Source organism: Pagrus major, chromosome 14 (assembly GCF_040436345.1).
Source record: "Pagrus major chromosome 14, Pma_NU_1.0".
In the NCBI taxonomy this organism is placed as follows: Eukaryota; Metazoa; Chordata; class Actinopteri; order Spariformes; family Sparidae; genus Pagrus; species Pagrus major.
Window position 1 is genome coordinate 8,360,947 of NC_133228.1, and position 26,495 is coordinate 8,387,441.

The window sequence follows — 26,495 nt, forward strand, 5'->3', positions numbered from 1 at the left end:
TAGGCAAAGATAATCATAAAGGTTAGTGAGTACTGCTTGCTACTTTTGCAGATGCTGCTCCTATTGCTCCTGACATCACTGTGTCATTTGTCATGTCCAGCAGTTGGAGCTTCAGCTCATGGAGGTCCTTAGTGCCCAATTGCCACAGTTTGCGTTGAAAGTCATACTCCGTTGAGTCAGATCAATTAAATCTGAATGCACAGACATGATACACCTGTTTTGAGATTCAGTATGACCTATACTTCCCGAGAGATGTCAGTATCTCAAATGAACATAAATAAAATGACGCTCCAGTGATTGCTGATTATAAACCTATGGGCATAATACAGAAAGGAACTGCTAATAGCTAATTCCATGTATTTTAATGGTGGCAATTTGCCAAAATTTAGTTTAGCCCAAAGCTGACTGACTCTGTGGCAACATTATACTTCCAAATTACATCCTCCAAAGCATCATGGGAACTGTACTTACTAAGAGCATGATTACCTCCCATAGAAGTAATACAAAGAATAATAAGTATTGACAAAATCCATATTTACTTATTTTCTAAATGGGCATTTTCCCCTATATTCTGACATTGTATCCACCAAACAGTGAATCAGTTTATCAAGAAAGTAATTACCAGATGAATATAATATAAAAATAGTTATTATTTACATCCCTTGAATGAATTTGCTGTTCTGTGTGTGTGTGTGTGTGTGTGTGTGTCTGCAGGGGTGTTGGTTGTATATTCTATGAGATGGCTGCAGGTCGGCCGCTGTTCCCCGGCTCCACCGTGGAGGACGAGCTCCACCTCATCTTCAGGTTACTTGGTGAGTAACTCCTGCCAGGCCAGATCACCATAGTAGCATGAATGCCTCATCACATGTTATAATGTACCCGTTTACCTGGACAAGGTGAAACACTGTATATGTGATAGGCTGTAATTCTGTGACTTCAGGCACTCCCACAGAGGAGAACTGGCCGGGAATCACCTCCATCGAAGAGTTTAAATCCTACAACTTCCCCAAATATAAACCACAGCCGATAATCAACCATGCTCCCAGGTACTGTGTGTGTGTTTGTGTTTGTGTGTGTGTGTGGTCGTGCATGTTCCTGTCTCTGCGTCTGTTTCTTTTTTATGCTCCAATGACCCCGCACATACATGCAGTAATGGTGTGTGTTCATGTGTGTGAGCGCCATGGGCAGGAATTCCTGTGGAACATTTCACAGACAGTCTTTCACTTCCTTCCTCCCATGAGCCCTCACATTCCCATCAGGCCGAGCTGCAGGCAGACAGTTAAATGTTGCTCTTCCTTTTGTCTCCTGCAGGCTGGACAGTGAAGGCATCGAGCTGCTGCTGTCTTTCCTCAAAGTGAGTGTTTACCTCCTTCATAATACCCAGAATGCCGTTCACGACAATGTATTTCACACCTGATGTTTTTTGATTTTAATGTTCTTATATTGAAGCACTGTTTCACATTAAACTAACATACTGTAGATAAAATGCCTAATAATCGAACATCCCTTCAGTACCAGTTGTAGACAGCAGGAGGCGTAACTCTATCAGTGTTTCCCTTACACAGTGTTTTCACTGAACATATTGGGCGCCTGTTTCTAATGTGTTTTAGTTCGTCACAGTTTATCTGACAAAATCGATGATTGCAGATACAACAGCCACAGAATTGTCAGAATTGTTTCCTGCTTCTGTCTCCACAGTACGAATCCAAGAAGAGGATTTCAGCTGAAGAGGCCATGAAACATTCCTACTTCAGGCAGCTGGGGATGAGTGTTCACACACTGCCTGAGAGTGAGCACACACACACACACACGGCTGAATAAAGCTGCAGTCTGTCTTCTTTAGGCTAATTTACTGCATTTTTCCTGATGTTTTCTGTAGACTGAATCTCTCCTCTGTGTGTTGCAGTTATATCAATATTCACATTAAAAGAAGTGCAGCTGCAGAGAGATCCGGGCTACAGGAACTCCTCGTACCCAGAGTCAGGTGAGTGGGGATCACATCCAGATGCTTCAGGATTTAATCTGGTTCGATCATCAGACAAAGAAATAAAACTTCTCTTACTCGATCGTACTCGAGGAACTTTCAACTGGTAATGAAACAGTATCAGGCAATGTCAGGCTTATTATTGTGAAGACGTAATACTACAAGGGAATGTTGATAACTTCAGCTTTAGCTCCACAAAATTACTGTTACCGAGCAACTGTTGGGAACTGTAATGATTACATATAACCGAGGTGCATGAATGTTAAAGGGTTACTGTAGTTATTAAATATTACGCTCACATAACACACAAGACACAGATTAAAAAAAGGGTCTGTCCTTTTCTTTTCTTCCAGGTAACGGCAAGATCAACAGGAGGCAGAGCATGCTCTTCTAATGTCTGATGAAGAGGATGGTCGACTTCCCAGCTTCTTCATGACTTTCCACCAACCTCTCGCATGAGCCCACCTCCCCTCGGATTAACCCCACCCCTTACCTGCACACACACACACATAAACACGCACACACACCCCTCTGAGCGAGTGACTCTGGGTTGAATCTATTTGAGACTGTGTTTATTTATTGGGGGGCGGGGTGAGGTTGAATTATTTGCTGCTAAACTACTACTGTCTGTATTTAACACACCGTGTGTGTGCATGTGTGTGTGTGTGTGTGTGTGCGTGTGTGTACATGATGTGAACTCGAGACGCCATGCACAGTTGAGCAGTCAGTAAGGTTAATGTTGTTTTTCTTCTGACTACGATTCTCCGGCTTCCGTTGAGTTAGAATTCCACTGATGTTGATGTTGACGCTGTGATCCAAGTTGTTGTTCTTGTTGTCGTACTTGGAGACCGAACGCTTCAGTTTCTTCAGATTTTTTCTTTTTTTTATAAATATGTATATCTATATATATTTGGAGTTTATGTTTTGTTTTTCTTCGAGCTTCCGTGACTAAACATTTCCAGGTTTTTAAAAGACTGGGACGGCTTGTTGGTCTTGGTTGGGGGAGAAACGGTTTCTCTGGATTCCTCATTGTCATTTTTCTGAAACATTTCAGTCGGACTCTGCTTCTGGAGGCCCTGCTGCCCTCTGGAGGTTTACATTGAGGGTCAGAAAGCAAGACTGTGAATGGATTGTGGTATCAATTTTGGTCTGCGGGTTAAAGAAGCACACACAGAGTCCAATCAAACTGGGAGAACATGAAACCAACGTTTGGTTCTTTTGTTCTTTTGCCCATTCTGGCTCAGCACCAGGACCAAAACTGAGGAGGAAGGGGGAGGCAGGCAGTTCTGAAGACGAGTGAAAAGCACAGATGAAAGAGAGGGATACTGAAGCTGAACAGGAAGTCATGTGACATCCCACAGGAAGCCAGCAAGCCTTCCCTTCAACCCCTCACAAAACTGCCAGGACTTCAGTGCTTTTTTTTAAAAAAAATACATGCAAGCTACACGTTCTCGCTCTCTCACCGCAGTAACTCTTTGTTTTTAACCTGCACTTAAGTGTGTTTTCTTTTTGGAATCAGGGACCCGGGCCTCGACACGGCCGAGTTTACCCAACAGTATTAAGATGTGTTCTCTGTGTCTGTGACCTTTGACCTCTCCATGTGAAACAACAGCATCAATGTGGCATGTTTCTCGGAGGGAGGGGCTGGCGGGGATCGGGATGAGATGTTCAGAAGTAAAATGGTTGTTTTCCAGTTGGCGGCGGACCACTGCGCTCTCCAGCATTTGTACACAAGGAAAAAAAAAGATTTCAAATTGAAATTTTAGAATTAACTGCCCGCTGTGTTGTTTGCAACTGACAGTGATGCTACAGATGAAGCCATTTGAGAAATCTCACTTTTGACTGCATGTTTACTGAAGAAAGTCACTTCAACACCTTCACTTAAATGCCCACTGGTGTGCTTTTCATTCCTGGCTCAGTTTAGTTGCAGTATTTGTCTTATTCTTGAGGACCAACAAAGGTGTCGTCCAGATATTTCCAGCAGCCGTGTGATAGCACAAAGTGATTCATCATTTTAAAGGTACAACTTGACATTTTGGGAAATATTTGTATTTGCATTCTTGCAAGATTTAGATGAGAAAATTGATGCCACTCTTGTGTTTGTACAGTATATTTGAAGCTAGCACGAGGAGCATGTTAGCTTAGCTCAGCTTAGCTTAGCTTAGCTTAGCTTAGCTTAGCGCAAAGAAGAAAGTTGGGGGAAAGCTAGCCTGGCTCTGAGGTAACACATCTGCCTCCTTATGTCTCAGAGGCTTCAGAGGTTGCTGGTAGGAAGGTCTTTTAACCTTTAGACAGAACCAGGCGTGCTGTGTCCTTCTGTTTCTTGTTTTTATGTTAAGCTAAGCTAAGCTACATGTTTATTTTACAGACATGAGAGCAGAATCGATCTTACCATCTATTTCCCAAAATGCAGTTTATTTGTGGTAAACTGGAACAAATTTGTGTTTTTTTGTGTCGGACTTTCTGAATCAAAAAGCAAGACCACCAGAGTGGCCATTTTGCTCCAAAATTCAGCAGTCACACAGGGAGAAGTCCATCGTGGAAAAGGTAGAGAGAGCACTTTGTACACTCACAGTAGCATTTAAAAGAACTGAGTGCAGTGCAGAGGCTTCTGCACTAAAACAGCAGGAATGCATTGAACATCACAGGTTGAACATTGAATACCTGAGGGAGATGTTCCTGTCACAGCAGCTTTTTTGCTCAACAGCTACTGGAAAATTTCACAATTATTGTCTGTTGAGATTTAAAGGATTTGAGCAACAATGGAGTTCTCTGTTTCAGCGAAAAGTGCTGGAAGCTCTACTAATGCTTGATAAAGTTAAATTAATGGCTGAGAGAATCAATGTAACAAACATTAACTTTAACAGTTTGCAACTAATAATGTGATAATCCTGTAAACATACTGTATTTCTCATTATTTCAGTAATTGAAAACTCTTTTCAACGTGGATCAATAAATGAGCTCATAGTTTGATAAATTAAAGCTCACAACAGAACAAATACAGATGGAAGATGCTGTTAATGGTTTACATTTAAAGTAATGTCACAATTATTATGTTCACAGGAAAAGAAAGTCATTATATTAATGGTTTATATCCTGTATTACATTGACCCATTGCCCCATCATTTCTCCCCAGGTAGCTTTAAAATGAGCAAACCTTCTTTCCCTCATTGTATTTCCCAAAAACTGTATCTAAGTGTTTGGATGCTGAGTTTTTTTCCCAATTTTGTAAACATGCCCGTGCAGGATTATTCCACTGTTAGCTGCAAATGGTGTTTCTGCTAATAGCAGTTTTTCTTGACATGAACAGCAGTGACATGCATTAAAGGAGATTTCTACAACGGCTTAATATTTATCATTGTAAAACTGTAAAACTTTTTCAAATGTATGAATGACCTGACTTTATGTGAACATGTCTGAACGTGTGTATGTGTGTGTATGCGTGTGCGTGCCTGATGCATGGAAGGCCTGCTGTGTTGTGAATTCGACCTCTCTGAAACACTGAGCTGCCGGTCAACAGTTGGTGTGTGACTCTTTTTACTGGAACTATTTATTTCTCATAACCATCGAAAGTAAATTTAATCTGTTTCATAAACCGTCTGTGCTGCAGTCATTCTTTCAGTGGTGTGTATGGCAGCTATAATGAATCTACGGAAGCCACGTGATTCTGAAAAGTAATTCTTTTTATTAACAAAAAACAGTAACAATTCTCTCAACAAAACGGCAAACAAAAGTCAATCACTGAGAATACATTTCCATTCATTTTTTTCTATAAAAATAACCAGGAGTCATTTTACAAAAAAACAGCCTTTGTGCAATTTTGACCTGGAATGTCTATTAAAACCTGGTTTAAAGCTTAATACATTTACACAAGTCTTATAGTATTGAAGGCACAGCCGGTACAAGGCTTAAAAGTACAGTGCATTTAAAAAAATAAAAATAAAAAAAAAAGCAAGAAACTATACAGAAAAAAAAACAAAACAAAGTTCACAGCGTCAAGTCGAAGCAATACAGAGGACAAAATGAAGACTACTGCAGTGTTTTAGCGCTGGCTAGCAGGTGCTCTGCTAGGAGTCAGTGAGGGATGCAACTCATGTGACCATACAAATGTATATGTAACTGAAAAAAATGAAGATTGAAGGTTGATAAATGAGACCCAGCCCCCCCCCCCCCCCAAAAGTGTTCACATTCGAAGATTTGTCCTGTTTGAACGAAGGCTCAGCACAGGAAAAACAAAAAACAATCACCCACTACTATCCTTTAGCAATTATTCATCTAGGCACTATCCTGATTTTTGATCAAATTTAAATAAATGGTTTGAAGATTTAGGGAAATATGCTAACTTGCAGAGAATAAGATCAGGAGATTTATACCAGTCTGGTTTTTGTCTGTAAATATGTAGGCCTACAGCTAGCAGCTGGTTAGCTTTGCGTAAAGACCGAAAACAGCCAGTATGGCTTGTCCAAAGTTAAAAAAGTCAGCCAACAACTGTAAAGCGAACTATAAACATTGTATCATCGGTATTTGTTCATTGTGTACAAAAAACCAAGGTGTAAAAATGGCACATATTGGTTTTACGGTAGTTACGTGCTAACTATTTCTTGGTCAAATGCAGTAAGCTAACTTCTCCCTGGAATCTTGTACGAACTTTCCAGGCAACCATAAAACTACAAATTGTTATTTTTACACTTTAGTTTTCATACTGTCATGTGTTGTTTAGCTGCTACTAGTTAGCTTTTGTCACCTTGGGTCAGAGTAAGGTAAGCCGTTTCCCTGCTTCCAGTTTTTATGCTAAGATAAGCTAACTGTCTTTTGGCTGTAGCTTCATAATAACCTACAGACATGTACGACATATTGATTTTCATATCTAATGCTCGGTAGGAAGGCAAATAAATGTATTTTCTTTAACTGTATCGTAGCGAGATTAACTTATTTTTTGAGAAACTACTTGAGTACTTAAGTGAAGTAACTATTATTCTAGATGACGCATGTAAAGCCTTCTGCCTCACTGAGGTCCTGTTATACCATAATTCCTGACAAGCACTTCCTCAGATATCCATCGGTTGAGTCATTGGGGTGGATATTGACATAAGTCAGGGCAGGGGGGAAATAACATTCATGAAATTGCAACCAGTCTGAGATGAGATTTAAAATGAGATGAGAAGTGTGACCTCCAGTCAACTTCTTTGCATGAAAAGAAATTCAGAGGCTGAGAGACATCCTTTAAAATGGGAAAACACCAAGCACAATTGGAAAGAACACGAGCAGATAAACTGAAGTAAACAAAGAAATGTCTAATGCAATACTCTTCTCAGAGAGCAAAGCTTCAGAGTGAAGCTCCTGTTTCTTCATTTAATAAATGCAAAGGAACAGGCATCAGGTCAGAAGTGTGACCGGACTCAGAGGAAGTCAGACCCCTGTGTGGTTCATCATCAGAGTTTATGGCTGATTTGGTTTGGTCCTTGTCTGGCCTAGCTCGGCCTGGTTTGGCCCAGTTCACTCTCGGAGCTCGGGATGTTATCAGGACTTATGGGAGCTGGAGCAGAGCAGCAGAGGAGAGGGAGCGTCCATGTTGGGTAAAGGCATAGGGATGTGTCCATTCAGCAGTGAGGGGAACTGCAGCGGAAGAATCAGAATTAGAGGTGGAAAACACTGGCAATAAACAGTACAAACCTCTACAGACTGTTTCATGAGATTTTTAGCCTGATGTGGCATTTGAAAAGAACACCAAAGGCAAAAACTGAAGAGGATATTTGGTTGACAAAATTGAATAAATAATAAAAAATCATGGGATTTTAAGAAACCTGCCACTTTTTATTACTCAAGCTTGTATGTGAACAATTGGGTTATGGGATTATATCAACTTTCAAATCATTCTGGTGGCAGATGGTGATGTTTGTCAGATATTTTTAAATCTTACAGAAAGGTTCTATAAAGAAAATTGAGTTGGTTAAATAACTTGCATTATTGTGACTTTACACTGATTTAAACTATAGGGTTGTTTAAAACAGAGTATATTGACTTCATGATCATTAATAGAGGATTAATATATAGTAGTCCCACTACTAATATTACGGTAATGATAAGGGTAAGGTTAGTCCATGCTTTCACAGCATTACTTGCTCAAAAATACAAGTCAATTCATGTTCCGTCTAAGCCATGGATGTATTATTAATGAGAGAGAATTGCTCATCCAGCGCGTACACCCAAAAAAAAAAAAAAAAGTTTCTAGTTTCTGTGTTTATTCCATCGCACTCGGAAAATGACAAATAATAAAAAAAAGAAGATGACTCTTTACCTCCTCATCAATTTTTACTTCATACAGGTCACAGTTTTTTTTAATAGCTTTTCTTTGCTTGAGAAAAGTTTTACATGAAACATAAAAACCTCCATTCAACCTCTACTGATAAAATATGTGTAATAGAAAAAGTCAAAATTGACATTGTTTGCCGTCTCTTTCATAATGGTGAGCTATGGGTAAAAACGCTTTGAAGGCCACAGGGGAAATTTTCACTACAATACGGCCTGAGGCCACTAGGGCGAAGCCATATTCAGGTCTATATAATACATTCCTGGTCCTAGCTGTTTGAATTTTCTTTCAAACCTGTGCCACACATGATTTATCTATTTTCTGCAGTCTCCTAGTCTGCCTGCTGCTGCAACACTGGAGAAGTGCTTTTGCTTAAATTACACCGTGGGGACTTAAAACCTGGTAGCACACCACGTTATAGGGACCGAGCCGCATTGTGGGGACATAAATGCTGGTCATTAGACGCTGAACAATTTATTTTGGGGTTGTGTGTGTGTGTTTGTGTCAGAGAGTTGTAATGGGCGGGAGGGGATCCTGACCAACCGGCCCTCTCCCTTTCCCCCTAGCCAACAGGAAGTTGCCCCCTCTTCTTGTCCGCACCAGAACGGAAACATCTGTAGCTTATTTTGAAACCCTGGCACACTGTGAATCACACATCCACTAAAACACACACACAACAGCTATGGAGGTAAATCTGCGGTGTGAAATGAAAGATCCTGTAGTTATGACAGAGGGATTTGCTGCAAGTAGAGTATTATAGGCAGACAGAGATTCTGTATCTATCACCACCAGAGTAAGCCGGTGTTTTCTCTGAAAGGCTGGTACAGAAAATAAAAGTCTGTTTGTCCTATTTACACAGAACTGGTAGAACGGAAAGCATTAGAGCTTATTTGAGAACAGATTGTGTGTAATTTCCACAAAACCCTGTTCCAGCACCACAGGAGGACCGAGGTAGTTCACAAATATACAGTAGAAAGATAAGGAAAATCCACCAACGTGAGGACATTCTAGTCTATTCTGTCTTTATTTGGTTGGAACAACCCAAACCTTACCTGAAAGAGGGGGGCATGGCTCTGCAGTTGGGCAGGGCTGAGTGGTCCCACTGGACTGAGGCTGGACCAGAAATGGATATTGGAGAGTAGAGGACTGGGAGTGAGCAGCAGACCAGACGGAGTCTACATTGACAAAACCCAAAATGAAATGTCAGAGGATAAACACACGAAGATGGAAACGATGGTGTTTACTCTGGCAATAAGTCCACAGAGCAGTACACAGTCTGTGGTGAAGTTGTCATATCATTCAGTCTCACCCAGAGCTCAAGGCCAAGTCTGCCCTCTAGTGAACTCACGTCTTCCAGACAGACTGACTTGGCAGACTGACTCCACGCAGGTCAGGAAGCTTCACTCATACAGAATTCATGAGATCTATTTTCTTCTGTCTCGTCTTCCTTCCGTCTCTTCATATTTAACCAAGGCCAGTTTGGTTTTCTTTATGGTTCTGGCATGAGAACAGAAGACTCTGCTCTATTACAACAGTCAGTAAAACGTTTAGGAACAAGAGGTTCTTGACTGCATTGATTTGTGTTTATATTCTTACTGCAAAGATAAATACAACCACTTCATTTAACTTTTTTAAAATCCTGTTTCAAATGCTGGGGTTGAGAGAGTACTGAAACATGCACAGTTTAGGATCATCAAGTAAAATGTCCGTACTTGAGTTGAAGGAAAATCCTCTTTTGGTAGCTGAAAGATTATTCTTTCAAGTTTATAAAAAACTATGTACTACAAAACTACATAGTTTTCATTCTTTTGTGATCAAAAACATTGTTCTGAAGCTGTTCTGTCGAAATTTTGAATGAATAATAAATATATAATAACAATTTTGAGCAATCTGTGTCAATTTCAGGCTTAAAAACAACTTCTGGTTGGTCCCACCCACCTCCGATTTAAGCAACACCCATTTTTTGGCCCATTCTATGTAAACAAACAGATAACAGATAATTAAGTTGGTTGAACAGATAGAGAAACAGATCATGAACCAGCTTATCCCTACTATATGGCTTATTCTGCTACAAATCAAGGAAATCTTGGCCGGTTTAAGGCACCGACCATGACCTTTGCTCCGGGTCAAAGTTTGTAACCTCTTCATGCTACACAAAGATGGAACATATATGCAGTTATTTATATACATAAATATAGAAACATGTAAACACCCAAGAAATCATTCTGGAGTGCCTTTTTTTCAAATTTGTGTTGAGGTGAAAGTAAACAGCAGCAACAAGATGGTGATAATAATATGGTCTTCATCAGGTAAACACTGTACACTAACTTTGAGCACCAAGCATCAATGATGTAAACACAGAGTCCACCTCTCCTCACCCTGTGCATCTGTCTCCTATGATCACCCTTCTAATAAAGTGTAGGCAGGAAGCTACACTCCTTCCTATCAAAAGATACAGAGCTGTGCTTCAGCTAGATTGATCTTTACTTTGTTTGAACTTTCACTTACACTTCTGCTTTTGCTGATTTACCAGCCAGATCGAGCTCACAGCTTGACTAGCATGAAACCAGTTTAGGCCACTTAAGACAGGCAAGAAGCAGCCACTCTGAATGGGTTTCTGGTGGACAACAGAATTAACTGCAGGCACTGTTTTTTAACACTGGAACTAAAATCAGAACCAGATCTGTCTTGAGAAAAGTTTGTCTGGTTTGAAAATTCTGAAGACTCTTGCGGTGGTTAAAGCTCAGGTGCTCCTTAAAACCCCCTCATACAAATCGTTCAGTGATGAGTGAAAAGTTTAGCAAACACTTTTTCCATTAATTATGTATGGTACACTCAGCAGCCTATCATTTCTCAGTCAGAATAAAAGCGTCAGCTGAATGCCTGAATGTAGTCAGACTGTCCTGGTTTGGTCAGTGAGTTCTTGCCAGTGAATCAGGAGCTTCAGGAGCATATGGCTTCACTTATGAACCTCCTCCCTCCCTCCCTCGCCTCCTCCCGTCTTTCCGCTCACCTCTTTCCATCTCCTCCCTGTCTACAAGCTTAACTTTCTTCATCCCCCAAATGCATGCAACGTCCTTCTCAGTCTTTTTCTCCCCCTGAATCTTTCTCCACCTAGAACCACCTGTATTTACAGAAGAACTGTGAGTGCAGTGGTGTGAATAAATATGTTATGTCATGTTGTACCTGTGCGGTGAGGAAGGCAGGGGTCAGGGACCCTGAAGGCAGTGCCGGGCTGTTAAGAGCAATGGAGACGAGGTCACTTCCTGTCAGGAGGAGGGAGGAGGCGGAGATTTCCAAGCCTTTGGGTTTTCTGCTTTTAAAAGGCCCGTTATTGGCCAATCCCCTCCTCTCTGGTGTTGTCGTGCTCTGTGACCTCACCCTCTCCCTCTGACCAGATGACAGGTTCAGAGGTTGAGCGCTCTGATCTGAATCGCCAGTCTCTGTGCTCTGGCCCCGCCCCCTCCACAGTGTGTGGGTGGGGCTTTGTGGCGGGGAGGAGGAGCAGGAGGAAGAGCGTGCTGGCTGAGGAGACGGCCTGGAGGAATGGGAGGTCTCAGTCGAGGACGGCGGTGGGGTGGATGGTAGGGAGGAGTGGCCACGGTTGGTTATGAATCGGATGACAGAGGAGCTGTCGTCATGGCGATCAGATCTGGGCTCCATCTTGATCGGCTGGTGTGGTTCTAAGGAGTGTTGCAGGGAGCTGACGGTGAAGGAGGAGTACAGGCCGGAGTGGAGGTACTGGTTTCTCCCGCCTCCATCCTCGTCTTCAAGTTCAGGCTCTGACATCACACCACCACTTTCCTCACTGATGCGGCCGGACTCCACCATGGCGGGGTCCATCTTCAGAATCTCAGGAAACGACACGAACTTGTAGACAAACTTCTGGCCGATCACCTTCTTGATGATGTTCTGCAGAGGAGACAAGACATCTTTATTCTAAACACTTTTATTAATATAACATCATCGAACCAGTCAGACTGTTTCATATCATATTTTAATAGTTTTGAAATGTACATGTTGCGTACTTTGTCGTAGTAGTAGCGCAGGGCTCTGCTCAGCTTGTCATAGTTCATGTTGGTCTTGTTCTTGCGCAGCCCCCAGAGCTTGGCCACCTCCTCGGACTTAAGGAGCTTGAACTCGCCGTCGTTGGACGTCCAGCAGATGAGATGTTTGTGGCTTTGGTCGAGAAGCAGCTGCAGCAGGAACTGCCAGAGTGTGATGGAACTCTCCATGACGGGATGACACCAGAGAGCGATCTGCAGAGGAGAATCAAGACCTAATAAAATTACCGCATATTGCTTTGTACTCTCAAGAAGTCATTAGGACATTTTTATTACAAACAAGATGGATTGCCTTGAGTGGAGTAAAAGAAAAATCAATTCCAACATCTTTATCCTCAAGAAAGGGGATCAGAAGGGGCTGATTGGGAAAGTGGTCCACATTTATGGAAGGGTTCACATTAAAGCAGCATTAACAGATTTCTTTGGCCACTTGGGGGCAGCAGAACATATTTTTACCTTATTTTATATCACCTGTTATCGTAAATGTGTTAGCAAACAATTGCCCTTGTTAAGCAAACATGGACTTTCAAACATTTACATTCATTTGGAGTCATGGTCCTGGCCAAATAGTGTAAAAAAGTTGCACATTCACCCCTTCTTTAGCCAAATTCAAAACCCAACCAGGAACCACGAAATTACCTGGCTCTTTAGCTACTACTGTATATGCTCCGCTATTTTCACAAGCTAGTCACTAACTTTGTCTGTCTTTTGTTTAGTGTTGAACAGGTAGTGTACAGAGGGTTTATCAGAGCCTCTTTTTTTGCAAACAGCTGCTGGGAACTGGTTTGATGAGAGTGGTGAGACTCTCCAAAACTTGTCCAAAAAACAATCAAAGAAATGATATAATAATTGGATGGTGAAAATAAAGCAGAAACTACACAGGTCATTCGACGCCCTTAAGATTTAAACTTAAGTTGAAATAACGTCACACATTCTCAGACTGTTTGGGGAATCAGACGCCACAGAAGACATAAAAAGAAGGAAGGAAAGAAAGAAAAGGAGGGTAGGTGGGCAGGGAGGAGCAGGAACTGTCAACGTCAACACAAATGCAAACCACGATGCTTCCTCTGATGCAAAGTCCACTAAAAACCACAAGCATTACAGTGCTGCCCATGCCCACTGCCTCCACTTCTCTGACTGGGACTTTCCTGCACTAAACACCGAAACTCACAAACGGACAACAACACAAACATATAAACAACACCAAAGCCTCAAGTCCATTTTGCTGTGTCTCTCTGACCACTAACAAAACAAGCAGTCTCTATCCCACACGTATGAACTCAGCTCACGCTCGTCCGTCTGGTGGACTCACACACTTTGGCTGCCTTCCAAAGCAGGATGGCGGCAGTAGTAAATACAGTAGTGAGTGAAGCTGCCATTAATGCTCAGGGTTGCCCTTACTTCACCTCCTTAGCCCATTTAAATCTCGGATAGAGAGGGTTTTATATACATATTCTTCCATTCAGGGCATGGGGTCACTGAGTGGTTTGATTAAAGGTGCAACTCGTGTGAGTTGAGAATGTACACTTGTTCAACATAAGCTCCCGGTATCTGGAGTCAGCTTAAGGCCACTAGCTGCACGGCTAACTGAGCTAACTTGCTAATGGTAGCTAGCTACAGCCATAAATAGCTACAGGAAAGAGTATAGTGAGCAGCAGTTAGTGGTTCCTCAGGTGATATGCTGCTCTATTTGTTTGCAGTGACCTTCAACAGGTGGCCAATTCCTACATATCGCACCTTTACAAGACAACACCCACCCCAGCCACAGTCTGCTCACTCTGCTGCCGTCTGGCAAAAGATACAGAAGTATCCGCTGCCGTAGCACCAGACTACAGAGCAGCTTCACTCTTCAGGCTGTGAGACTCCTCAATCCATCCTCAACACCCAGTCATATTTTTTTTTGTTATGTAGCATAAAGGGACTTCAACTGACTTTTCTTTCAAAAACCCTGGTGTTGTAAAATGGCTTTTAAATGAACATTTGAATCTTTTTAGAACCTCTGAATTTAGTTTTTTCCTGTAATAAAGGACATATTATACATAAATATATATGGTTCAAATGATTTTATGCTCAGGGATGTTGTGAAGAATGAATATGCTGTAACTCACTTTTTACTTACAAAATTTGGTTTCTTCACAGCTTACCTGCTAACAATCAAGAAACTGTTGTTACACTTTTAAAAATGTGATTGAATTTGCTGTATTTCTTGTTATTTCGCCGTTATGTTGTCACATACTGGCTCTCTCCTGTGTGTTTGTGTATGACAGAGAGAGAGAGGGCCAGACATCGGTTGGCCTTCGGATGTTTCCATGGTGATAAAGCAGGATGTGGTCAGTGACCTTCTGCCAAGACAAGCACGGGTCTAACCGTCGTGTTTACCTGGAAACCACTGACTGTCTGCGAGCGTCTGCCTGTCTGTTTCTCTGTCTCTTTTGCCTTTCCTCTCTTGTCTCTCTAATTCATTTACAAGGTGCCTCATTAGCAGGAAATACAAAAGTACTTACTGCTGAAAGAAAAACAACAAATTACTCACTATAACCAGATTTGATTAGCAACCATGACGATATGACAGCAGAGACCACATCTGCCTCAATTGTGGAGAAACACCGGAGCCAAGGACCTCAAAGATTGCTACCAGAAGTGATGGTTACACTACTTTCCTTCATAAAAACATATGGTTCAGCAATGCAGGAATAATCAACCACTAATTCAATATAAAAATACAGTGTGCATCTCTCATTTTTTTACTTTCTTTCTAAAAAGGAAACCATCCAACAGAAAGGGGAAAGTGTATGTGGTGCAAACAATGACCCATCACCACGAACACACACAAATGCATATCCTCGCTTCCCTTTTCCTGCACGGGTGTGTGTGTTAAGTGATGGACGAACTGTAGCACTGTCTCTGTCTAAAGGAGGACTTCCTGTCATTCAGCTTCAGGGGCGTCTTCCCGGAGAAAGGCCTTCCCTCTCTGGGAGGTAGGACGTCCTGTGACTGGGAACCGCCAGGAACACACACACACACACACACACACACACACACACACATGCACACATCCACAACACCATATGGAGAATGCATCTATGTCCTGATGTCAGGCTCTGTTTGATCTATGTTCACCCTGTGGCTTTTCACTCCTAACAAGTCTGGATCGGAGAGAAACAAAAGAGGAGGAAATGCTGATTTATGGAATTTCAGAATAAAAGCAGTCCGAGACTCAGTGTTACAGCTTAGAGGTGACATCCTGTGCACTTTATGAGAGTGAGTGTAAATCAACAGGTTGTACGTGACCCCCTCGAATGTGAAGCTATCAGACATCCAGTCCTGAGTACATTGGACACTTAAGATCTCACAGAAACAAACCAAACTGAAAAAGCCACATAATTCATCCATTTTCTCTGGGTTAGTTATTTCTTATTTTTTGGAAGTGTGTGTGTGTGTGTGTGTGTGTGTGTGTGTGTGTGTATGTATGTATGTATGTATGTATGTATGTATATTTATATATATATATATATATATATATATATATATATATATATATATATATATATATATATATATGTACATACATGTTTATGTGTGTGTATGTTCGTGTGGATAGAGAGGGAGGTTCTGCTGGAACTCAAACGGTTCTTTGTTTTGCACCAGTGACTCATTTTTAAGATGTTGTCTGCTGCCAGCTTCAATCCGGAAGCGCATGGCAATTAGTCTGCGAGGTCCAGACAAACCAGAAAGTCTACTACTATATTTTTAAAGGAGCCACGGCTAATTTTTCCACTGCAGCTGGTCCACTAACCCTGTTTTCTGTCTGTTTTTTCAAATGTAGCCAAACAGAACGAAAACGCACCCAGTCTAAATACCTTTTACGCACAGCTTTAACGCTTTTTACGCACAAGTTTAACACTTTACGCGCGGCTTCAATGTGGTTTTCGAGCTGACACAGAATATCGGAACCTGATCAGGTTTCAGCAAATACAACAACAGTTAATGTAAGTCCGCTTTTGTGTCACTGTTACGCACGAACCCCTCTAGAAAGTTGTAAGAAGAAGGAAACTTGCACCTACCCAGCTGTGTACGGCCGCTGCTCCTCTGTCCGTCTGCCCTGCGGGATGTGTGTGTTTGCGTCTTAAAGCGGTGTGTGTGTGTTGCGTCGGGGCTCCATGCTGTTGCTGCTGCTGCCGTCTGAAAGCGGATCCGCAGCTTTTCTCTCTCCTGCCTCGGAGCAGGAAGTCGGGACGCGCAGACGGAGAACCGGCGCACTTCCTTTGGCGCTGTATTCCCGTCTGTGTAAACACACATACACAGAGACACACACACACACACGCGCACACACACACACACACACACACACACACACACACACTGAATCTCTATTTCCCATAAACACACCCTCTCCTTGAAACCACTCTCTCTCACGCACAAACACACACACACAGGCCCAAGCCACGTGCAACACGCACACACACACACCCACCCTCTTTCAGACCTGCACACACACCTTAACGTGCGCATTGAAATAGCCTACGGGCGCGCATTCTCTCTCTCTCTCTCTCTCTCACACACACACACACACACACAAATATTGTAATTCCGACTTCACTCAGCGCTGAGCCAACTGACAACTGACGTCACCCTCTTCCTGCTCACCGGGAGGGGTTCCTGTTCCTACACACACACACACACACACACACACACACACACACACACACACACACACACACACACACACACACTTTTGTAAAAAAAAAAAAAACTTAGTAAAAGAAACCTCTCCCCTCTCTTGCTTCACAGTCAATGCATTCTTCATACTGGATTTAACTACTTATTTTCTTATAAATGTAAAACATATGATTGGCTGCAAGATAAAAAAAACAAAACAAACACGAACATGCACCAGCTAAAAATACCTCGTGTAGGTGATTAAATATTCTGATTTTAATGAGTGCAGGAGCTCCATCCCGCAGACAGCTTACAAGGACAGTGGCTTCCAAAGATTGTCTGTGTTTGAGGCGATGAGCCAAACAACAATTTAAATGTGGCCCTGTCTATGTTCTGCCTAAAATTACAATCTTCAAGCTCATGTGGGAGGACAAAATCAGCTGTTCAGTGAAGCCTGATCTGACCTCAGCTTTCAAACATTACTACAGTGTAACAAAACATGGAATTATTGGTTACCAGTCAAATCAAGCATAGACCTTAATTAGGTCATTAGGTCTAGTACATGCCCTTAGAGAGCCATTTTCACAATGGGATAACACAGAAGTGTCTTCACAGTTTGAGATTATGGACTTCACACAAGTCAGACAGATCTGTTTTCAACCAACTGTGCATTATGGACGATATATCCCGTCAATATGGGCTCAAAGGCCATGTCAACATCTGATATGTCCTTGATATTTTGCCGTTGACAGGAAAATGTTGCATCTCTAAATGGGTACTCAAGCGATTTAGTCAGGGGTCTCACGATAGGAAGATTACAAATGGAATGGCTAAAGTCTATGCAGCAGATAGCAAGATGTCCTGACCTTTAGTCTAGCTTTTATCATTTAAACTCCAAAAATGCTGGATTCACATTTCCCATAATAAAACTCAATAGCATCTGTTGTAAGACTCTGCTTGGTGAATGTCTTTGTGTTCCAGTTTGGAACACAGGCTTTCTAAATTTGTATTTCCTGAGACAAATTCAAGATTCGAGATAACCCTGATTATATCATCAGAGTAACTTTTTTATATGATAGGAAGCTCACTCCAGAATTACATTTTGTGTAATGTCTCCTTTAAAGGGTAACTCCACCAATTTTACACATTAAAGTGTGTTTGCAGGTCTTGGGAAGTACTGCTGCATATGTTTAAAAAAGTGGTATAAAGCCTTTGTGGCTGCCTGCTATCTGATAAGTTGCCTCCAGTGATAGCACTCAGTGGCTAAGTTGCATTGTGGGTAATGTAGGTGCTAGGGTTTGAAATGGAAGAAGAATAAAAATGGTGATATCTCTGGTTCTTCTGTATTGATTTTGATCATTGTCGCCTACATTACCCGAAATGCAATTTAGCCATTGAGTGATGTCACTGGAGGCTTCCTCTGGAGCCACAAAAGGCTTTTTACGACTTATTTCACTCCCCAAGACATGTAAATACACTTTAATGTGCAAAATTGGTGGAGTACCCCTTTAAAGGAGACATTAAACAACTGTCTGAATAGTAATCCAGTAAAATACATTTTGTAAAACCTAATGTGCCCTTTCAGCTGTCCTCTCTGCTTCCACATATTTTTTTCTGTTCCTGTTGTTTATTTATTCCCTCACGTTCCCTTAAATTTGATTCCCGATAAACGAAGCAGAGTGATACGTTCTGTTTTATTTCCACCTCTCTGATTGTGTTTCCTGGTGCCTCCTTGGCCCCGCCCACGTCTTTGAAACGTCAACAGCGCCAAACTTCAGGCTCTAACGGGTAAAATGACCACGGGCGTCGAGGAGCCGCAATGGAGAAAAGTCCACACAGTTACAGGAGTGACACCGCGGTCCAGACACGGACACCGAGCAGCTGCAATACGGGAGCTGATCATCGTGTTCGGCGGTGGAAACGAAGGGATAGCGGAGCACCTCCATGTTTACAACACTGGTGAGCTAACATTAGCTCGGCGCTAACTAGCAGGTTAGCGGCTAATGTTTTTAGCATGCGCATGAGTCAAGAAGAAGGCCGACGAGCCCTTTGTCAGGAGCGTTTATGTTTATTTTAAAGGTCCTCGACAAATTTGGCACCGTTTTGTTTGCTGTTTTACGGGGTTGTTGTTGCAAACTAGCCTCTAACTCGAGTTTGACAGCTTACTTCAGCTGGCTAGTTAGCTTCACTAACTATTTTTCCCCTATATGTGACGTTAATGTTACTTAACTCGACACCGACTCTGGGTTTGAATGGATTGTTGTACAAGATGTTGTGTAAATGATTGCGCAATGCGGGTCCTTAACGTTTATTGTTGTGGTGAGGGGGTTGTTTGACGTAGCTTATGGTCAAAGTTTGACACTGTAATCGTATGAAAGCATTCATCATGCTGACGATTTTAACCATATATAATGGTGAGACGAGAAATCAACGCTTTATTATTTGACAGAACTTTTAATGTAGTTGAGAAAATGGCAGCAAACAAATGAATTAATTATTAATTCAGGTCTGGAGCTGTTGTGCCTCCTGTGGAGATTGACACCTGCACAGAACTGACTCCAGCTTTACCAAGGAGAAGTCTTTGTATATGAAGTCATGCCCCTTAAACTTTTCGGTGTAGCAAAGTAGATTTAGCTGTTTTTCAAGAAAAGTGGCAGCAGTGATGAAGCTATTGTAGAAGTGAGCAGATAAGTGAATGTCATTTTCAATACCATAACAGGTACAATTGAAATAATTTCCCCAGAGTCTTTGACCCTCCAGGATTTGTTTTGCATGAAGCCCCTGTGTCGTGCTACTGCAAAACAGTTTTCACAAGTTGTTTTCCTATAGTATAAATGAAATGTCTAAAAGGCAGCATTCACCAGGATGTTCTGCATCTACTCATTCTTCCAGTCTCAAAGCAGTGGTTCCTGCCCGCGGTGAGGGGTGATATCCCACCTGGCTGCGCTGCCCATGGCTTCGTCTGTGAAGGCACTCGAATACTGGTCTTCGGCGGCATGGTTGAGTTTGGGAAATACACCAACAGCCTCTATGAACTTCAGGTAATCCCGTCACATTTCTTCAGTGGGGACTTCTAACCCTGGTGTTGTCATGAAGATGATTTTCAAGTCTTGACTTTGGTTTCGTGTGGCTCAGGCTAGTCGCTGGCTGTGGAAGAAGCTGAAGCCCAGAGCACCCAGGAACGGCTTGCCTCCCTGTCCTCGGATTGGACACAGCTTCACTCTGGTTGGTAACAAGTGTTACCTGTTTGGAGGGCTGGCCAACGATAGTGAAGACCCCAACGGCAATGTACCAAGGTGCTGTGCAGATACACACCAGAACCATAATGTTTGCAGTTTTTTTTCACTGGGCTTTTCAGAGATGCAAAAGAAAAAGGCTGACTTGTGGTTACTGTTTGATTGGTTTGTGAGTAGGGAGTAGCGAGGACTTACATGCCCTGCATTCTTCTAGTGTTGCATCAAAAGTCGGAATGCAACTAACCACTATTGTCATTACCCATTGATCTCTCAGATATTTCTTTGGTTTATTGATCACTTATTTAGTCAAAAAATAGTGAAAACTGCTCACCACAACATTTCAGAACCCAAGATAACATTTTTAAGTGCCTTATTTTCTTTGACCAACAATCCAAAACCCAAAGATATTCAGTCCACAGTGACATGACAAACAAAAACAGCAAATTGTCTCCTGTGAGAAGCTGAATTCAGACAATGTTCAGCATTTCTGCATGATTCTTTATTGCAAAATGGGGCTGCAAATAGACTAATTTAATATATTATCCAAATAGTTGGCGATGAATCTAATAGTTGACAACTAGATGATTAATCAATAATTATTGCAGCTCGTTTGCAAAATGACTGAAACGATTATCGATTATAGAAACTACTGCTGACTATTTTTCTGTTGATTGTAGTGTAACTTTTTAACCTTTGAATGGCTCTAATTAATCTCGAGCCAATCACAGTGGCTGATAATTGGAGGGACCAATCAAGAGTCGTCAGTGTTGAATCCAGAGCAGGCTTCTAGTGACTTGGTGATCATGCTCCTTTAAGTCAAAATCTACAATTATATTTAATCAGATCTTACTGATAAACCAGTATGGAGACTGTACATATTGATAAATAACCTCCTTTATCTAAGAGACAGTACCATAAGTGAGTTTTTATCATCTTAGGTACATGAGTGATTTCTATGAGCTGGAGCTGCAGTCGGTATCGGGGGCAAGAGGCTGGAACATCCCAGAGACGAAGGGCAATGGTCCCTCTGCTCGGGAGTCGCACGCCTCGGTCGCCTACGCTGGCCTCGGCTCTCCAAAGCTCTACATCTTCGGAGGGATGCGAGGATGCCGATTAAATGATCTCTGGCAGCTTGACCTCGGTAGGACATCTTTTTTATTTTTTAAACAGATTATATTCTCTATCCACAACGTTGCATCTTCTGGTTGCATCTTTGCCTTGAATTTGATACGAACCTGCGGTGGGCTTATTTGCATGTTTCCATTGAGTGAGATCTTACTGATCATTTTGCTTTTCTTGTCTTCAGACACAATGGTTTGGTCAACTCCTCAAACCAGGGGCTCCATGCCACTTCCCAGAAGCCTTCACTCTGCCACTGTCATTGGAAACAAGTAAGGCATCCTCCATTTTCAGTGTCATATCTCTGTTCAAGTGGATTGTCAAACTACAGTGTGTCCCTCTGTGTGCAGGATGTATGTTTTTGGTGGCTGGATTCCTGTTCCAGAGTCGGAAAGAGACAACACTTTAGGAACTGAATGGATCTGCAGTGACTCCTTAAGTGTGCTCAACTTAGGTCAGTACATTTCACTACAAGTATCCCACACTCTTATCTGAGTTTTCACACAGGGTGAAGCCCCAGATTGTTTTTATTGGTTGTAAAAAATGTGGCCATAAAAATGTTTTTTAACATCAGATTTAGTTTTAAACTTAAAGGTACGATGCATCTTGTTGGGATTTCTTCATCGAGTTCTCAGCTGTCCTGTTTCCTCGCCACAGACACTATGAGCTGGCAGAACCTTGGCCCGGAGCAGCAGGACGACATTGAGTCCCAGCTGCAGAGCCAGGGACCCCAGACTGACGACCCGTATGCCTGCAGCCCCAGAGCCAGGGCCGGCCACTGTGCCGCCGCTGTAGGATCAAGGCTGTACATTTGGAGTGGCCGTGACGGATACCGCAAGTGCTGGAACTATCAGGTGTGCTGCAAGGACCTCTGGTACCTGGAGACAGGTGAGAGCTGAGATGGCTTGAAGTGTTTAGTCACTGAAGTCTTGCTTGTTGTGATACAGAGTGACAGAGCAACAAAAAGCACCTCATTCTTTGTTCTGTCCTCAGATCGACCAGCCACCCCAGAGGCAGTGTTACTCGTCAAATCCACAGTCAGCATGCTTCATGTGGCGTGGCGCCCCCTGGCGGCAGCAGACTACTACATCCTTCAGGTCCAGCCCGTGTGTCCTCGCAGCACTGCAGCCAGTGATCCACCGGTCACACCAGTTCATCCAGGTGGGACAGAAGGACTGGAGGGGGAACACAAAAACTCTGCAGGTCAGGAGAGTGCACATTTTATCTGTAGTATGTTTATCAGGGTGGGGATTATTCAAGACATTTCTGACGCTAGTGACATTTTGCGTAACTCTGCTCTCTCAGGTGTGCAGTCCCATCAGCCTGAAAGTGAAGGAACCACTAATAGAGAAGCGAAAGCAACCGCTCAGGTAGATCTGACTTACTTAAAAGGGAAATTTTTGTATTTTTAAACCTACGTTTTACATTTACACTGAAATAGTTTTTCTTAACAGTGCATTCACGCTAAGCTTGTTTAGAACACTGTTATCAGACACTCTTGCATTTTTTTCTGTGTGTTGGTTTGTTTTTTAGCCTTCGTATAAAGTCTTGAAAGTTTGGAAAATCCTTAATTTTTCCTGTTACCTGTTAATCTGTCATATAAACCAAAAATCTTTTAATATTTGAAATGAAACTATTCCATCGTCATATTTGTTTGTTGTCCTTTAGAATTGAAATTAGCCAGTGTTAAAAACCCTTATCAAAACATACACTCAGAGTTTGAACAGCTGATGTAATAAACAAAGTGACAGTTTACATTCATTGCTGTGGGTTTAAAGATATTTTCTAAACTTGATTTGTTGCAATTGCATTCATAGTGGCTATTTAAGGCTTCAAGAGTCTCAAAGTTTTTGGTTCAGGTACCTTGAAGTTGCCTGTAAAGTACCTGAGTTTTGCTCTTTTAAAACTGTACGCCATGAATACACATCAGTCTCTGTTGTGAAACCTCACCTCTTATATGAACATTTCAGTTACACACAGTTTAGGGTTTTAGCAGATACTCTTAACTAGAATGATATAAGAAATAAATAAAACTGCAGCAGTAAACAAGAGAAGCAGTTTTTAATTACTGAAGGAGCCTTGCCAGTTAGCATAGTTAAATATTCACTTTACATTGGTGTCAAGTCTTTCGTTTTCTCCTTGAATTTCAGGATGCTTCAGCAAAGCAAGAAACTACAGTAAAATCCTCTAATGGCTCAGCAGAGAGCCGAGCACAAGGAGGGAGGAGTGCTGGGAGAGGGACAGTGGAGACTACAGAACACTGCTGTAAGTGATTAAATGCTGGATAACCCGGGCTGATTTTTGTGCTTCCACAAATGTAATTGTTAAGGCAGTAGAAGACGCAGAAGGTTTGTTTGAAGTGCCATCAATAAATGAATTTCTATTCTTAGTTTCAGCAGTCCCAGTCCAGCTTTAGTGTCACTGCAGTTTCTCACCTTTGATCCACTGATCTTTCGGTTGTAGGTGCTAAGCAGGAGATGTCAGCAACAGAGGTCAGCAGCTCAACACAGCAGCAGCCAGGTATGGATGGCGCTCGAGCTCGAATATCAGTGATAAACCAGGCAGCAGCAGGTTGAAGGTTTTAAAAAGTGAAGTTTACTGTGGGTGTTCCTTTGCTTTTACAGGAGAGAAGCCTGTTTCAACTGACAAGACAACAGATCAGGTCAGATACACTCATCAACACTGGTTGTTAGCTCTTTAATTCGGGTTGGTCTAAATTCAAACTATTAACTCTCACCTCTGCGTCCAGCAGAATCCAGATGGAGCAGTTTGGTTCGATGTCGGTGTGTTCAAAACACTCTTCACAGAGGTCAACCACTACTTTCTACCTGCTGACAGCGACCAGGTTACTTCAGCCATCAGCAGCCGGCTCCAAAATACTAAAGAGGTGAAAAAACAAACAAAGAAAACTTCGCACTGTTACTTAGTGCATAGTAGATATTAACTGGGACTCTGTGGAGATGCCATTCAACCTTGTCTTATGCTAACTGTTCTTGCTTGTGCAGACATATAATGAATTCTCTCACCCACACGTCCTTTGTCAATGCTTTGCTCTCCTCCAGAGGAAACTGCCCGGGCCTCAGGACTACCAGGGCAGAGAGAAGCGGGAGCTGGCTCCAGGTCAGACCTACAGGTTCAGAGTTGCAGGCATTAACTGCTTTGGCCAGGGAGACTACAGCCCAGTTAACGAGTTCAAGACCTGCCAGCCTGGTTTCCCTGGAGCGCCCTCTGCTGTCAAAATTGCCAAGGTGACAAATAAAGGATTTTCAGATACTGTTTCAAGCTTCTGTATTCTGCCCCCCCAAGTTTCATTACTACCCTTATACTTTTTTTTGTTTTTCACAGGCAAACGATTCGGTCCACATCACGTGGGAGGCCCCCGTCTCTCCATCGGGCCGCATACTGGAGTATTCTATGTACATGGCGGTGAGGAAGAGCCGCTCCACCAGCTCGGAGCGTCCGGGTCAGATGGCTTTCATCAGGATCTACCGCGGCACAAAGACGTCCTGCTCCGTCAGCTCCACCCACCTGGACAACGCCCACATCGACTACTCCGCCTCAAACCGTCCAGCCGTCGTCTTCCGCATAGCTGCGAAGAACGAGCAGGGCTATGGCCCGGCGACGCAGATCCGCTGGATCCAAGGTGGAGGAGCTCGAGCTTTAGTTTCTGCTCATTTGATTTTTACAGACGGATGCCAACTTGATTCAACTCCTGATTCTCCTGTTTTGTTTTGTTTTTTAGATCCCAGTATTTTGAGAACGTCTGCATCCAAAGGAGACAACAGCGCTGAGGTTGACCAGGATGCTGCTGACAGGTAACCAGAGTGACCTCTCGTGATTTCTCCATTTACACCTTGTATATGTGGATTTTAATTCTTCTGTCTCTTCCACTTCTTTGTTTTTTTTCTTGCAGCTCCAGCTGAACACGTTCGGACCAATGACATGGTGTTTTGGAAACTCAGGAAGCTGGCAATGATTGCCTCTCAGATGTTGTATATTTCCCTAGATAATTGCTAATTTATTTTTTTAAGTATTTAATTATTCCCTTGTAAATAGACACATTTTCATTTTAGGCTTGACCACTTGTCTTTTTTTTTAGTTAAAGAAGGAGTTTAAGTAATAAAATGTTATATGATGTAGACCAAACTACATGTATGATTTCAGAGTTAAAGCTCCTCGAGAGTTGGAGGTGCTTCTGATTCTTCATATAGTATGTCATGTGTATGAATGTAACATTTTTTAAAGCCACATTTTAACCACTTTTAAAATATTATGTTTATATTATGTTCTTGTTCTTGTTTCACATTGTTTACTTTGTGCACAGCCATATGTTACTACACATCTGTATCCGTTACATTTCTACATCACATTTATTCATTTGTGATTTTGTTGTTAATATTTTATTATCATTATTATCACCAGATTGTTTACAAGTTTACAAGTCAGTCCTAAATCACAAAAATGACACACTACTGACATTTCAGATGTTAAAGACAGTAAATATTCCACAGATATTACATTAAGAGATTTGAGTGTCAGCACTATTTTTGTCTCTTGTTTGACCAGCTCACCATTTAGTGGGCAGTGTTATCATCGACTCCCTCTGCTCAGATTATTATATGCCAGTGTGGTGAAGAAACGCATGGAGGGATTATTATCCTGAGACCAGAACTGCATCCCTTCATTTCCGTGCTAAATAAAGGACTCTATTCTTGTGCTTTCTTCTATCGCTTCATCAGTCTGTGGTGAGGGTTTGCACATGCAGTATTGTTTAGCTTTACCTTTTGTATTTGAAGGAGTACAATCAGTGTCATAGATGTAAAGAAAGTGATCTCAAGAGACATGTAACATTTTCTTTGGCCACCTCATAATTACTGAGGTGGGTGCAGGTTGGTCCCTGGAGCCTTGACTGATGTTCTGTGCACCTGTGAAATAAAAACATTATAAAACACAAGGATGTGCTCACTTGGCTACATATTAGTCATCATTGGTTACTCATGAATAAACAAATATGAAGTAAAAAAAGTACCTGCTTAACATAATTCAGTCAATATTATTGAATTGTGGGTTTAGGCTTACATTGGTGGTTAGCTTAGTAGTTACTGTAGCAGTTGTTTATAAAC

The 26,495-nt window shown here is 42.1% G+C and overlaps 3 protein-coding genes across 3 annotated transcripts in view; 2 read left to right on the plus strand and 1 right to left on the minus strand.

Annotated features, from left to right (window-relative positions):
• cdk17 (cyclin dependent kinase 17) overlaps positions 1 to 5,561 on the plus strand; it is a 41,609-nt gene extending 36,048 nt beyond the window's left edge. Inside the window, exons 12-17 of the mRNA XM_073480913.1 lie at positions 715 to 812; positions 941 to 1,046; positions 1,312 to 1,354; positions 1,699 to 1,789; positions 1,907 to 1,984; positions 2,338 to 5,561. Coding sequence (XP_073337014.1) covers positions 715 to 812; positions 941 to 1,046; positions 1,312 to 1,354; positions 1,699 to 1,789; positions 1,907 to 1,984; positions 2,338 to 2,378 — 457 coding nt within the window. The 3' untranslated portion in view covers positions 2,379 to 5,561. The remainder of the gene's footprint in view (positions 1 to 714; positions 813 to 940; positions 1,047 to 1,311; positions 1,355 to 1,698; positions 1,790 to 1,906; positions 1,985 to 2,337) is intronic.
• Positions 5,562 to 5,928: 367 nt separating this feature from the next.
• elk3 (ETS transcription factor ELK3) lies at positions 5,929 to 16,915 on the minus strand. The gene is made up of 5 exons (XM_073481015.1): positions 16,423 to 16,915; positions 12,323 to 12,553; positions 11,481 to 12,206; positions 9,347 to 9,469; positions 5,929 to 7,600 (listed from the first exon to the last, which is right to left on the minus strand). The coding sequence occupies exons 2-5, from the start codon at positions 12,527 to 12,529 to the stop codon at positions 7,505 to 7,507; spliced, it is 1,152 nt and encodes a 383-aa protein (XP_073337116.1). The 5' UTR covers positions 12,530 to 12,553; positions 16,423 to 16,915; the 3' UTR covers positions 5,929 to 7,504.
• Positions 16,916 to 18,771: 1,856 nt separating this feature from the next.
• Positions 18,772 to 26,326, plus strand: hcfc2 (host cell factor C2). Its single transcript, XM_073481101.1, has 17 exons — positions 18,772 to 18,976; positions 19,910 to 20,058; positions 20,153 to 20,313; positions 21,192 to 21,394; positions 21,560 to 21,644; positions 21,723 to 21,826; positions 22,030 to 22,260; positions 22,366 to 22,575; positions 22,678 to 22,742; positions 23,523 to 23,637; positions 23,836 to 23,892; positions 23,997 to 24,034; positions 24,125 to 24,259; positions 24,435 to 24,620; positions 24,718 to 25,015; positions 25,115 to 25,187; positions 25,286 to 26,326. Exons 1-17 carry the CDS (start codon positions 18,811 to 18,813, stop codon positions 25,293 to 25,295), a joined length of 2,286 nt encoding a protein of 761 aa, XP_073337202.1. The 5' UTR covers positions 18,772 to 18,810; the 3' UTR covers positions 25,296 to 26,326.
• The last annotated feature ends 169 nt before the right edge of the window (positions 26,327 to 26,495 follow it).

Coding starts and splice junctions, on each gene's coding strand:
- hcfc2 (XM_073481101.1), top strand. CDS start 18,811: ATGACCACGGGCGTCGAGGAGCCGCAATGGAGAAAAGTCCACACAGTT. Junction 21,395..21,559: donor TCTCTGGCAGCTTGACCTCG/GTAGGACATCTT, acceptor TCTTGTCTTCAG/ACACAATGGTTTGGTCAACT. Junction 22,576..22,677: donor GGAACACAAAAACTCTGCAG/GTCAGGAGAGTG, acceptor CTGCTCTCTCAG/GTGTGCAGTCCCATCAGCCT.
- elk3 (XM_073481015.1), bottom strand. CDS start 12,529: ATGGAGAGTTCCATCACACTCTGGCAGTTCCTGCTGCAGCTGCTTCTC. Junction 9,470..11,480: donor CTGCCTTCCTCACCGCACAG/GTACAACATGAC, acceptor TTGTCAATGTAG/ACTCCGTCTGGTCTGCTGCT. Junction 7,601..9,346: donor GCCATGCCCCCCTCTTTCAG/GTAAGGTTTGGG, acceptor CTTCCGCTGCAG/TTCCCCTCACTGCTGAATGG.